General features: G+C 53.9%; 1 protein-coding gene across 10 annotated transcripts in view; it reads right to left on the bottom strand.

The window, feature by feature from the left end:
• Nucleotides 1-13,789, bottom strand: part of NUMA1 (nuclear mitotic apparatus protein 1) — a 64,460-nt gene that overhangs the window by 8,074 nt on the left and 42,597 nt on the right. For 9 of the 10 annotated variants that reach the window (XM_072969286.1, XM_072969284.1, XM_072969280.1 and 6 more), the window contains 12 exons: nucleotides 12,645-12,724; nucleotides 11,498-11,580; nucleotides 10,798-10,878; nucleotides 9,398-9,485; nucleotides 8,084-8,204; nucleotides 7,418-7,575; nucleotides 7,013-7,130; nucleotides 6,798-6,915; nucleotides 6,270-6,410; nucleotides 5,188-5,310; nucleotides 1,636-5,034; nucleotides 1,139-1,180 (listed from right to left, as the gene is read on the bottom strand). In XM_072969286.1, coding sequence (XP_072825387.1) covers nucleotides 1,139-1,180; nucleotides 1,636-5,034; nucleotides 5,188-5,310; nucleotides 6,270-6,410; nucleotides 6,798-6,915; nucleotides 7,013-7,130; nucleotides 7,418-7,575; nucleotides 8,084-8,204; nucleotides 9,398-9,485; nucleotides 10,798-10,878; nucleotides 11,498-11,580; nucleotides 12,645-12,724 — 4,552 coding nt within the window. The remainder of the gene's footprint in view (nucleotides 1-1,138; nucleotides 1,181-1,635; nucleotides 5,035-5,187; nucleotides 5,311-6,269; nucleotides 6,411-6,797; nucleotides 6,916-7,012; nucleotides 7,131-7,417; nucleotides 7,576-8,083; nucleotides 8,205-9,397; nucleotides 9,486-10,797; nucleotides 10,879-11,497; nucleotides 11,581-12,644; nucleotides 12,725-13,789) is intronic. The other variant, XM_072969288.1, reaches the window with a different exon arrangement.

Below are 13,789 nucleotides of genomic sequence, written 5' to 3'. Positions count from 1 at the left end.
GGGGACCCAGTCTATAACTCCAGCAGACATACTCAACAAACGCCCATCCCTCTTCCTCCCAGAAACTGCCAAAGCAAAAGGCCAGATGCTCAGACCTCTCCCCGATCTCCACAGGCCATTAGGGTTGGCACTAGCAGTGTGGCTGCTGAGATTAGCACCAGGGGTCAGACTGTTGGAAGACGAGAGCAGGGCCAGCACACACTCCAAGCCCACCCTGCTCCCACAGAGAGGAAGAGCAAAGGGAGGGAGGGGACAAGAGGAAGTGTAACAGCCACAAGCACTCCTGGTTCCTCCAGGCATTCCAGGAGCTCAAGCATCATCAGCAAAGGCAGGAGGCAAGGGCTCCAGTGCTAACTGTTTGCTCTTCGGGTTGACTTCCCCCATCATCTCAGGCTCCTCAGAGGTGAGGAGAGGGGGGCTGGACTCCTCAGCAGGCCCAAGGTGACAGGGTAGGAGGGGTGGTGGAGGACGGGTGCTCCCACTAAATACCAGTTTGATAGCCTTGACGTCTAGGGCAGCACAGAGAGATCCGTGTGAGAGCGAGGCAGCCAGACGTTGCCTCTTCTGTCTGGTGGAGGCCCCTCCTGCTCCTCTCAACCTTGGCCTTCCTGTTCCCAGACATCTCTTATTTCATGCTCGGGGTTAAAGCCCCAGAGGGTGATGGGCAGGCGTCCTGAGCTCACAACCCCCCTAATCTGTGGGGGCCGCCTTGCACATCACCCTTCTGGTTTCTGTGGGAAAGAAGGTGGCTGTGTTAAACAAGGCCCACGGCCATCCTGCAAGTCCCCTTAGTTGAGAACCCAAACTCAAGCAGGACTTGGCGGTTTGGGAATCCCTAGGACTGTCTGTCACTGGTTTTGATATAGGAAAGATGAAGCCTACCCTGCCCCTTATCCCTAGCAGATGGAAGTGCAGAAGGGTGAAGAGGCCGACCTTGGGATGGGTGGGATGAGGCCCAAGAGAGGGCCCAGCGCACCGCACTCCGGGGCAGCCTGGGCCTGGGTTCCACGGCTTGACCCTGCCCCCTTCACAAACAGTTCACAACAGGAGCCAGCGGAGGCAAGCTGCAGCCGGGGTCATGCACCGAGACTGGTCACCGCTTAAGCAGCCAGCATTTAGCGAGGACCTCAGGCATTACCTGCTTAGTTTGCTCTCTCTGAAATACCTCTAGCTGCTCCACCTGTGCATGGGGGAGGAGCAACAGAGACAGTGAGATGGGGGCCAAACAGGCATCGGCCCTGCTGCCAGGCTGACCTCACTGAGGCTCTGATCTTTCCCCCAAGAAACTGGACTTCTAGTAATTTTTTAAATGCCAGTTTGGCTCATTGTAGCCCCCAGTGGCTCTAGGGGCCTCCACCAGAGTGTGCAGGTGCCCCTCCTCACCAGTGTGCCTCCAATGGATGATGGCTTCACAGCCGACTCTCCAGGGACAGAGCCTTCAGGGAAGGGGAGGCACCTGATACTTTCTTTAGGACAACAGGGGGCAACAAACTCGAACTCTACCAGCCACCCAGTGAGTGAGGGGAGACAAGACACTGCAATAACGTGGGAGCTGGAGGCCCAGGAGTGCAGAGGGACAATGTCCCAGTCTCTCAGGTCTGCCCGCTTGGGGATGTGGTTGAGTCGGTGCCTCACCTGGGCAGTGAGTTTCTGCCTCTCCTCCTGGAATCGCTGCCTCTCCTCCAGTACCTTGACCTTGGCACCCTCGTACTTGGCAGTCATCACCTCCAGCTCCCGGGCAGTGCTCTGCGCTTCCCGCTGCATCTCAGCTAGACGGGTCTCAGCATCAGCACGTACAGCTGCCAGCTCTTGGCCATACTTCTCCCGGGCCTGGTCCAGCTCCACTTCCAGAAACTGCCGGCCGAGGGTGGCCCGCTCGCCCAGCCCCCGGTTCTCCTCTGCCAGCAGGCCGTGAGCCTTCTTCAGCATGCTCAGCTGCTCTGCGTAGCTGGCCTTCTCCGCCCGCAGCTGCTGGGCTGCTCGCTCCTGCTCTGCCACCTTCTGCCGCAGGGGCACCAGCTCCCCGAGCTCGCGCTGGGCCCGCATCAGCTCCGCCCGCAGCCCCCCAGCTGCCTGCTTGCTCTGCTCCAGCTCCTCCCGATGGCGTTTCTCAGCCGCTGCCTGCTCAGCCTGCAGTTGCTGGCACAGGTGCTTAGCAGGCAGCAGCTCGCTCACCAGGGCCTGTGTGCTGGTGTGCTCCAGCTGCAGGGCAGAGAGGGCCTGCTCCTTCTGGAAGAACTTCTCCTGCCATGCCTTCAACTCCTGGCCCAGCTCTTCTGCTCGCTCGGCCTGCGAGGCCAGCTCCTGCCTCAGGCTCTCAGAAGCCACCCGCTGCTTCTCTGCCTCCTCCCGGAGGCTCTGGACCTCCTCCCGCAGAGCGGAGCTGCGTTCGGCAGCCCTGGCACTGTTGCTGGCCGTCTCCGCCTGGAGCAGGCGCAGCCGCTCTTCCAGCTTCTGGCTCTTCTCTGACTCAGCGATAACCAGCCGCTTCAACTCCTTGCTCTCGCCCTCCTTCTCCAGCACCTGGCGGTTCAGGATGGACACTTCCTCCTCCAAGCTGCTGATGAGGCTGTTTTTCCTCTCAGCCTCCTGCTGGCTCCGTGCCACCTGGGCCTTCCACTCATCCTCAGCCTTGCTGTGTTCTTGGGCCTTGGTGTGGAGGGTGGCCAGCTCCCTTTGGGCTGTGGCTAAGGCGTCCTGTCCGCTCCCCAGCTCCTGCGCCTTCTGCTCTAACTGGCCCCGCAAAGTCTCCAGAGCATCAGCCCGCTCAGCGTGGGAGGCGCGCTCAGCCTCGAGGCTGCGTTCCAGGCTGGAGGCCTTCTCCTGATGCTCGCGGCACTGCTGCTCCAGCCTGCTCACCTCCGCCCGCAGAGCCTCCAGCTCAGGACCTTTTCCCTCGGTCTTTCCAGCAGCCTCAGACTGGGTTCCTGACCCGGAAGCATCTTCTTGGCTGGCCACCCCTGGAGACTGTGGGTGCGCCTCTTCTTTCCGGGCCAGCTGTTCTTTCAGGTGCTCTACAGTTTGCTGAAGCTCCTTCAGCTCTGCCCTCTGGGCTGCCTCCTGCCCAAGAAGCTTGGCCAGCTCCTGGTCCTTCCCCTCCTTTTCCATCAGGGCATGTGCCAGTGCCTCCTGCAGGGCAGCAAACTCCACACGCTGCTCATTGAGGGCATTCTGCAGCCGCATCTCAAGCTCTGCCTTGGCGGCCTTCTCTAGGGCAAGGTCAGCTTGGGCCCGGCCCCGCTCCTGGGTCAGCCGCGCCACCTCCCTCTCCTGCTGCCCACGCTCTTCCTGCTGCTGCCCCTGACTCTCCATCAGCGCAGCCCGCAGCCTCTCCAGCTCACTGCCCATTTGCTCTGCCTCACGCTCCATGGCCTGCAGTGCAGCCTGTGTGCTGCAGAAAGGGCGTCCCTGCTGCTCTTCCAGCCACTCCGACTCTCTGTCTCCTGCCCTCGGGGGCTCCTTGAGTAGCTCCCGGGAGGCCGTCTCTTGCTGCTCACCCGCCTTGCGGACCAAGGCCTCCAGGCGGGCCACCTCCTTACTGGTGGCAGCCATCTTCTCCTGCAGGGCGGAGAGGTCATCTGCAAGCTTCTGGGCCCTGACCTCCTTCTCCTGGACCTGCTGCAGGGCCCTGGCCAGGTTGGCATGGAGCTGAGCGAGCTCACTCTGCTGCCGGCCCATCTGGAGCTCACTGTGGGCCTCTATCCCTGCCACCTTCTCCTTTGCCTCCTGCAGCTCCTGGCGGGCCTTCTCACATTCCTCCTTCAGGGTCATCAGCTGTTCCTGGAACATGGCGCCATACTGTGCCTCCTCTTGCTGGCTATCCTCATACCGCTCGCGCCAGGTGGCCACCTCCTTTGCAAGCTGCTCACACTCACTCTCGGCCTCGCGCTGGGAGGCTATAGCCTCAGCCAGCTCCTGCCGCAGGGCTTCTGTCTTGGCCTGATGGGCCTCCCCGAGCTGCTGTAATCGGGCCTCCAGCCCCTTACGCCCAGCCTTCTCTTCTTCTAGCTCCTTCTGTTCCTGCTTGTGCTGCTCCATGAGGCTCCGAGTCTCTGCCTCCAGCCTGGAGATACGACGCTGCTGCTCTCCCAGTGTGTCTGCGGCTCTGCGCTTCTCCTCTTCCAGGCTGCCCTTCGTGACCTTCAAGGACTCCTCAAGGGCCCGGACCTGCTCCTGGAGCTGGGCCTTCTCCTGGGCCACCCTTTCTCTCTCGATTGCTTTTTGCTGCTCAGACCTCAGCTGGGCCTTCAGCTCTACCACCTGGGCCTGGGCCTCCGACTGCTCCTGGCGGGCTGCCTCGACACAGGCATGGAGGTCCTCCACCTTTCGGCTCAGCTCTGCCTTCTCCTGCTGGGCCTGTGCCACTGAGGCCTGGGCACTGTCCTGGGCTTTGTTAGCAGCCTGAAGCTGCTGTTGCAGGACTTCCAGCTTGGCAGCCTTCTCCTTCTCCAATGCCTCCAGCTGCTGGAGGGCTGCATCCCTCTCCCGTAAAGAGGTCTCCTGCTCCTCGGCCGCAGTGGCCAGTTGCTGGGCATGGTCTCGCCGGGCCGCCTCCTGCTCCTTGGCAGCCTCTTCCAACTGCCGCTCTTTCTGCTTCAGGCTGTTGCTCAGCTGCTCCACCTGCTGGCGGAGAACCTCAGAGGCCTGTTCCTGCTGCTGGAGGGCCTGCGTGAGCTGCGCCTGCTCTGCTTTGGCCTGCTGCTTCAGGCTGGCCAGTTCTTGATCCTGCTGCTGGATGGTGGCGTTGTGGGCAGTGAGCTCGGTGGTCAGCCTGGCTACCTGGGCAGACAGGTGGGCCCCCTCAGCCTGGGAGGCCTGCTCCAGCTCTTCCTTGGCCTTGCTGAGGTTGGACAGGGAGCCCTGCAGCTCGGCAATCAGGCCAGTCAGCTGCTGCTTTTCTTCTTCAAAGTGGCTCCGCTCAGCAAGCAGCTTGGCTTCCCGCTGGCCCCGCTCAGTCTCTAGTGCCTCCACCTGGGCTCGGAGCTGGGCGTTGTCTGCAGCAAGAGTGGCTCCCTCCTGCTTGAGGGTTTCCAGCTGGTGAGAGAAAGAGATAAATGGGGATCAGAACGACTCCTCAGTCACTTTGGCCCCTCTGGGAATTGGAGACCGCCAGAAACCTGAATGTGGTGAACACGGGTCTGCAGCAACCCCAGCAACAAGATCTTACCACTGCCCCTGCGACCCTACCTGCAAGACGTCACCCAGCACCTCGCCCTTCTCCCGGGGTGGATTCTCCCGCAGCTGGGCCAAATGTTCTTCCAGCTGTGAAAGTTTTCCCTGAAGGATTTCATTCTTCTCTTCAAAGCATTTCTGGGAGTAAACAAGAGCCCCGTGTGAAAGGAGGTGAAACAGGCACAGAATTACCACACAAGCCCTCATGAATGTCAACAGAACATGGGACTCTACCACCTTGTTACCAAGATCTCCTTTTGCCCTGACCTAGGGGAAAACTTGTGGATACCAAGGACCTGCGACTATGAGAGACCTGACTTTCTAGCCCTAGTTCCAGGGCTGAATTAAGTAAGGTGACCCGCTAGTTTCTTTCCAAGGCTGTGGAGTTTACTTCATATTTCTTCACTGTATACCCTTCCCCAGACATAACTTGATCCCCAGATTATACAAATACCCACCAACTTAAAAATATCCCAACTGGGCATCCACAACAGCAGCAATCACAGCACCCCTGGTCCCCTGCCCCACTCCACCCACTGTTCACTGCTTAGCATTGAAACACCTACAGGGGGCCAGGCCCTATGCTGGGTGCCTCTCTGAATTTCTCATCTACCCAACAGATCTGGGAGATAGCTATTACCATTCTTTTTTTACAGAGTAAGAATATGAAGCTCAGATGTTAAGTGCCTTGCCCCAGGGCTACACGGTTGTTAATAAGTGGCAGAGCTGGGTTCTTAATAGCAATAATAACAGCAACTAATTCACTGACAGCTCACTTTGCACCAGACAATGTGTGTTAAGTGCTCTATATACATTATCTTATAATGCATAAGGCAGCTACTCATTCTTCTTGCCATTTTAGGGAAAGGATGCTTAGACAGAAAGAGGTCAAGTAACTTGTTCAAGATCCACACCTTATAAACAGCAGAGACAGGACTCATAGGTGCACTGGACTGAGGCCCATTACAGCACACTATTAAGCCCTGAAGAGAAGTCAGTGTAATTCCCAAAGGCCCCCCAAATAAAGCAGTGAAAGGACTTCAGCTTTGAGCATGTCGTCAAAACCGTGACCCTGCCTCCCCAAAGAAGAGGGTTACCTTGTCCTGCAGGGCTGTACTGAGCTCCTTCTCCAGGTGGGCCTGCTTCTCCCCCGACTCCCGCGTGACCTTGCTGTGCTCTTCCGTCAGTTCGTTGAGGGCCCCCTGGAGTTGCTGCAGGTGACTGGCAAACTCCCGCAGCTGAGACAGACAAGAGGAGACCCCATTGTCAAACCTGCCAATACCACTGCTGTCTTAGAGGTTAGTAAAGGGTGAACAGATTTGCATCTTTATGCAATTTGAGCCCCCGGGACTGGATACCTCCAATTATCCTTCCAACCCTCCTCAAACCAATCGTGACTAATCACACCTCTAACTCAGGACTACAAATCAAAATTTAGGGCCACCAGCCAGTCCCTGGCAGCAGCCAATTATAGAGTGAGGAAAGGAGCAAAGTGTGCAGATCTCTGGAGAGACTGAAACAGGACAAGTGCCAGGACATTCTTCTCAACCATCTTTTGGAGAATCATCCACACCAGCTCAGCCCCAAGGGGTTTCCAGGTGGGGACCAGACACCCCAACACTCACCTTAAAAGAAAGGTCCCCATTCTCCTCAGAAAGTTGGTTAATTTTGCGATCCATCTGGCTCTTCTCTGTCTTCAGGTCCTGGCACTGCTTCAGAGTTTCATGGAGCCGTATGGTGAGGCTGCAAGGGAGGGGAGTAGTGAGAGAAGAGTGTAGCCCCCATGATCTGGGGGTGGGGTGGGGCAGGGCACTGGGAAAGACAGCAGGGAGAACTATACCTCTCATTCTTGCTACGGAGCTCCTCAAGCTCCCTGGGCTCCAGCGGACTGGCTGCCTGCTTCTCGTTCAGCAGAGCCAGGCGGTCAATGCGCTGCTGCATCATGGCTATCTGTGCATCTGCCCCAGAGGAGGGGGAGAGGAAAGGAGAGTCAGCGCAGGACTTAGGGGAGGAGGGGGAGGAAGGAGGGGGCATCCGATCTAAGGGAAAGGAAGGAGGGTGGCAATGACAGAATCAGCTTCCAGGAGGTCAGCCCGACAGGCTCAGGGCAGGGCTCTAAGCTCCAGGCAGAGCAACACAGGGGACAACAGAAGAGGCCACAACTCAGGTAAGCCCAGCACATCCCCAGATGAGAATCCCAAATGCTGCCCATTCACACACATCTGCCAGCGAGCCAGGCACCTACCCTTCTCAGTGAGGAGCTTGCGGTTCTCCGCCAGCTCCAGCTCCAGCTCATCTCGATTATTTCTCTCATCTGCAAGCTGCTTCTTCAGCCGTCTCATCTGGAATTGTGGGGTCTGCAGAATGTCACCCATGGGAGAGGCTGGAGAACCTGAGAGGAAGCTGAGGAAGGAGATGGCCCAGAAACCATGGTCAGAGACTGACATGTGAGGGCTGAAGCGACTGACAACAGGAGATGGGGAGCTGGGCTCTACTGAGCACCAGCTGCAAGGCCCAAACACCTGGGTTTTGTCTGCAGGGCTACCTCAGGCTTCGTGACATACCTTGAGAAAATTTCTCTTTCTCCTTTCTCTAAGCCTTAATTTCTTTACCCCGACCCCTAAAAAGGAATGCATTCTCTTTGCCTCTGCAGAACTGTACTGAGAGAAGAGCATAGTTTCCAAGGAAGTAAGAAATTCCATAAATGGAACAGCCTTTGAAAGGCCTTCTGCCCAGGACAGATTCCAGTCAATTCCCCCATTAGCACTGGGACAGGTGAGGACATCCCAGATCTACAAGATATTCGAATCACTCTGACGATGTAAGGAGGCTGGCTGGTCAAGAGCTTAGCCTCTAGTATGCAAGGATTTGAGGATGTTGAGACTCCCAGGAGAAGAGGACCAGCACATACTTGTTCCCACTGGAAGAGGCAACTTTCTGTAGCTCTAGGAAGCGAACCTCCCTCTTGGCCTGGTGGCTGGGTGGGGAGAGTTCTTCAGATGTGGTACTGGAACAGGGGGAAGGGACAGGAGCTGGAGGTGAAGAAGCAGACAAACCACAGAGACGTTAGTTAAGAGGGTAAACAGATCTGCATCTTTATGCAATTTGAAAACTCATCTTAGTGGGAATGAATCCAGACACTTATATGTAAGCTGCAGAGGGAAGCCCCTGGACAGAACTTGAAGTCTGCTGTCTGGGTTATTCAGAGGTCAGTGCTCTAAGCCAAATCAAGCAAGGCACTTCCATTTCCATGGATCACCAGTGCTCAAAGAGCACAGTGGAATGACAGTGTCCTCCCAACGACCTCTCGGGTCAGAGCCACAAGCCTCCTTTCTGAACCCTTCCATTCTGATACTTTGCACTGCCGATGTGACCTCTTTCTCAAACTCTCCTCTTCCCTTGGTTTCCATAGCCACCTTCACATGGCCCTCCTACCTCTCAATCCCCATCTTAGTCTTCCACACCTGCTCCTCCCTCTTCCTCCCACCCTCCAAACCCCAGAGTTCTGATGTGGCCCCCTTGCTCTGCCCACATTGACGCCAGGCTTCAATGGCTATTCCTACATGGACTTGCAAGCCCACAGCCTGGCCCAAAGCCCACTCCTGCATTCTAGGCTCACATCTGCAACATCTCCACCTGAAGGGCTCACAAGGAACTTGAATACGAGGAACATCAAATTCAGCAGCTGGAAGAGAACTTGGCTAGACCCACACCTTACATCCTGTCGCCATTAGACGGCTCTTGTAAACAAGCAGAGCCAGCGCTCTTTCTAGAGCACTTTCAGAAAGACTCTTGGTATATTTGATACCTCTCTGTTCTGACACTTATTCCTTATACCTTCTGGTTTATGTATCTGCCTTTCACTCAGAACGCAAGTTTCATGTAGGGAAAAAACATTTTTAAGACTGTACTCCCAGCTTTTAAGCCTAATGTAATGATTATGTAAATAATAAAAAACAAAAAAAGATGTATGGGCAGGTGATTAGGGAGAACCTACAGCAGACATGATCACCTACAAATGTCCTGCTTAGCTGCTACCAGGCACAAGACTGAGCTCCGTGGGAACTGGGATGTTGGTAACATGGCCCAGAAATCAACCTGCTCCTTCACATACATTTCCTGAGCACCAACTCCGTGCCCTGTGTTGGGCACTTCCTGAAACCTTGGGATCCTAGCAGTCTCCAGCTCAGAAAAGAGGGGATCCTTGGGAGTGCGCCCTACTTACCTTTCTGCAAGAAGTTCTCTAGGTCCTCATTCAGATTTAGCCCATCCTCATGGTCCAACACAAATTTGAGAATGACAGCTAACTCAGCCTGGGCCACAGAGAGATAAAGAGAATTACTTAGGTGTTCAGGAGGCCTGAAGGGATGTGCCAGCCATGGGAGCCAGCCATGGGAGCCTGCTGGAGCCCATTCCTCCTCTCAGAGCCTAAAGCCTCATGGTCCAGCCGAGAACATTCCACCAGAAATGTGTTCATCCTACTTGCCCCTGGCCCCTCTTCTCCCCTAAGATGTACCCAGGGTCACAGAGGTCCTAACTGACTTCACTCCTGACCACAAGAGACGAGAACAGGGGAGCAAAGTAACTCAGTAAGAAAGCTTTTATACATAACTAAGATGGCTTCTTCCAGCTGACCCTCACTGTCGTTCTTTGAGTGAGAACACCTCCAGGGCTCATCCAAAGCTTATCCACCAGCTCAGCTGTAATATCTTCCCTTCTCTGTGTGAATTCCAAAGCTACAGAGTCGATCTGATTTTCCTGGCCAACTCTGTAGTTCCTTATTCCTTTAGACTTTTTTCCCTACCAGGTCTATGATCAGCTTGGAGCAGAGAAAAGGCTGAAGGAAGGAAGAAGCCACCCATCCCTCCCACGCCACCACAACCCAAACCCAGAGACGAGCCATGAGCTAAGTGAGGACGAAATGGGATGACTCAACATTTCTACCACTACGTGAAAGGTCACAGCTCTCTGGACACTGGCCCACCAGTCACCTACATTACCCACTCTGGCATCCCAGCTGCTTCTGCTCTGGGAAATAAAGGACAGCTGCTCATGCAGGAAGCAATGACAACATCAGGACCCATATGGCAGGTAGTTCCTGGAAACCAGGTCAATTCCCTTTATAATGAAGCAGATGCACCAACTCCTCTTCACTTAGGGAGCATGCAGAGGAGGGGAGAGGAGGTAATCACTCTGAGCTAGACTGCCATGCTGGACAAAGACATTCTCACTAATCCTTCCCACTAGACGAAAGGAGGAACAAATAGAGTGACAGTTTGTGTAAAACACACACATATACCAGAACACATTTATGAAAAAGAACAATTTCTATGTATTATCCAAACACAGTTCAGTTACACATACAGGTAAATACATACACCTGAAAAGGACTTCAAAGTATGTCTTTTAAAAGTTAGCAGTTATTGCTGAGAATGAGATTACTGGCAACTGTTCTTTCCTTCTTTCTGCTTTCCAATATTTTCCAGACTTTCTATAGTGAATGGCTATAACTGCTGTAACATAATTTTTTAAAAGAACAATATATGTTGTTTAAAGAAAAGCAAATGAGGTGAGGTAAAGCACAGGGCTCAGCCTGCTGGGTGGGGTGGAGACAGAAAACCTTACCTGAATCTTGTATTCAAACTGTTCCCAGTCCCTGGGACTTCTGGAGCTCATGGTGGAGTGGTATAAGAGCAGCATGGTCATCTAGAAGCCAACCAGGACGCAGTCACCAAGGGGGGCTGTCTCTCTTCTCAGCCCCCAGCCCCTGCCCTGCTCTAGGGACTCTGAGCCATTCAGAGACCCTTCCAAAGCTCCTAGAATTCAGCAGCCCCAGACCACTGCCCTTATGTACACCAGGAAACATTTGATTGAGAACTCAGTGCACACTGCGCAAAAAGCTGGGTGCCAGAATTCCTGCACAACTAAATTCCTGGACTCATGGAACCCTGGGTATGAAGCTTAAGGCATCCTCTACAGGCCAGCAAAAGAAGTAGAAGAGGGAATGAAGTGGACTGAACTAAAAGGAAAAACATGACAACAGCTGGGTGAGGTCTGATTCCCGCCAGGTCTCTATCGAAGCCACAGTAATGGTCTAATAAACCTCTGTGTTGTAAGGATGGGCTCCTAGTATCCTTGGCTGAATCAGTCAGTGCTTGAGCCAGGTGGCTGCCTGTTCCTACCTCTAACTGCCACAAGTCCCCACCTCTAACTGCCACAAGTCCCCGAAATAATGCACCTACCACTTCTTCTGGGTTAAGAGAAGGCCCTGCAGGCCCCTCCAGGACCACCTCCAACTCCCACCAGCCTGGTATTCCCCAAGTACCTTGGCCAGTTCCAGCTCTGACCCCTCCATCACCTTCTGCACTGACACCAGGCATTCTGGCGAAGAGGGATGTTTTCGGTTTTCTGTAACGACAACAGTGTAAAAAACAGTGTGAACTTTCTGAGGACCATCATACAGAGTCAGAGGAGCAGAACAGCGGTCTCTGGTGGGGCTAGGAGACACAGGGCTCCTTATTCCTACGTCCTCTCTCCTATGACATACACGGTTCTACCTGAAGTTAGTTCCATCCTGGGTCAGTCCAAGGACTATAGGGACAGTTCAAGCAGAAAAAAAGCTGGGAATTCACAGCAGCTCTGGAGCATGACGTTGCACTCACCCACCCATGTACCAACTCCCACTCAGCACCAGAGATTTCAGGTCACCCTAGAGTCTCATTCCAACTGAGGTCCACAAAGGAAGCCTGCCTGCAGCTGAGTCAGTCTAGGGCGGGGGACACCTGGTTCTTATGCCGCCTGAGTGGCTGGGCTCAATTACTAACCCCTTGCTTTACCTAACTCCATTGCTGCCTTTTCTTATAATTCTCCTGACGTGGAGATGGTAGACAGTTCCCATGTCAGAGGTGAGGACTGTGTCCACAGCTGTACAAGGGAGAAGAACTGACAGGCACTGTGCCTGAAGCTTTGCATGTGTTCTTACTTACTCTACCCATCAACCTTAAAAGTAAGTATCATCATCTTCATCTTACAGACAGGGAAACTATATCCAGAAAGGTCACACAAGCAATGAGTAGAAGGGCCAAGATCTCAATCACCTATCACCTAAGCAATTAGTTCAATGCTATCTAGGGAAAATATTTTTCTTGCAAGGGGAAGAGGGTAACATGGATCCTTCTGTCTTCTTGCAGTGGGGAGAACAGAGCCCAAGGTGGTAAGTCCCCAAAACCAACTCTCTGGCTCTACCTGGATCTCAGAGATGGGCTCTGGGACTGAAGGGATGCACGTCCCTGAATGGTGCAGGCATCACCAGACCCAGGGACGCTGTCCCAGTTGTACTCATCTGTGTGGTACAGAGCGGGCAGCCTTGAGCCTTTGCTCCTCCAGACTTCTGTGACCTGGTTTTTCTAGACGCCCAAATCCCAGGAGCTGAGGAAGTAGCTCCTTCCCATCTAGATAAGAAAGGTGCTTACTCTGCAGAAAACTGCACACAAATTCCAGTCTCTCTGGCACCGGATGCTGTAGCAATTGTTGCCCCTCATCAGTGCCGTGGCTAGAAAAGAGCAAATATTAGGACCAGAGTATTTAGCAATCCTTCCCTCCTTGCTACTGCATTACATACCGCCTTCCCATCCCTTCAGGTTTGGTCTGTGCTATATCAGGGAGAGAACCAGACCAGATGCTGGAAGCACGGGAGAGGATACTGAGAAACCGTGTGCCCAGAAGAAACTGTATGGTGGGTGAGGACTTGAGGCATGAGGTCCTCCTGGAAAAGGTGGCACTTTGCCAACCCATTTGTGAGTATCAAAAAGCTCTCCCCAGAGGAGATGGAGGCAGCACAGATGAATGAGCAGCTAAGGTGGAAAGTCTGGAATGGGTCAAGTGTAACAAGGTCAGGATGCCTGGGAACATGGCTAGTGAGTGAGAGAGGACTATGGAAAGGGAAAAACAGATCCAAGAACTGAAAGAACAGGAGGGAACAGGCTCTGAAGTAACAAGGAAAAGTTCAACATATACTAGGCTGAAGGCTGAGGTGGCTAAAGCCTCCAAGAGGCCAGGCCAAAGAACAATCTCTTAATTTGTGCGTGGCCTTTGCCGTGCTTGTTTAAGTGGAAAGGCAAGCAAAGTGTGGAGAGCAATGAGGGCAGGGAGTCAGCAGGGGGAGCTCTCACACAGCCCAAGCCCCTGGGCCCTGACTGCTCAGCCTAAGTGCAGTTTCATTTTCAGAAAGCTGACTTCTCTGTCTCGGCTACGGCTGAAGATACTGATTAAAAAGCCTCCTGTTCCTCAGAACCCAAATCTGTGAGTTTCAATTAACTTTCTAGAACCCTTCATTGCCAGATATCCTGCAAAGCACAAGAAGCATCCAAGCCAGACCACGAGAGTAGCTTCCTCCATCTTCCACATGATTACAAAGGCTTCTTCCAAGTGAACCCCCTGACAAGAAGCAGTCTGAGTAGCTGGTCTGTGATTAGGGACACTTAAAAAGTCTTTGAGAGATGCTCACCTCCTCACAAATTCCTCAAATAGCCATATTCCCTACCGCCCCCTTCGCCGAATCTGTAATGTTGTGACATCTTGCCTCAGCATAGAGTAGTGATTTACCTAAATGTATTCC

The sequence above is a fragment of the Vicugna pacos genome, chromosome 10 (assembly GCF_048564905.1).
Source record: "Vicugna pacos chromosome 10, VicPac4, whole genome shotgun sequence".
NCBI classification, from domain to species: domain Eukaryota; kingdom Metazoa; phylum Chordata; class Mammalia; order Artiodactyla; family Camelidae; genus Vicugna; species Vicugna pacos.
The sequence above is the reverse complement of the archived record's forward strand: the minus strand, read 5'-3'. Positions and strand labels throughout refer to the sequence as shown.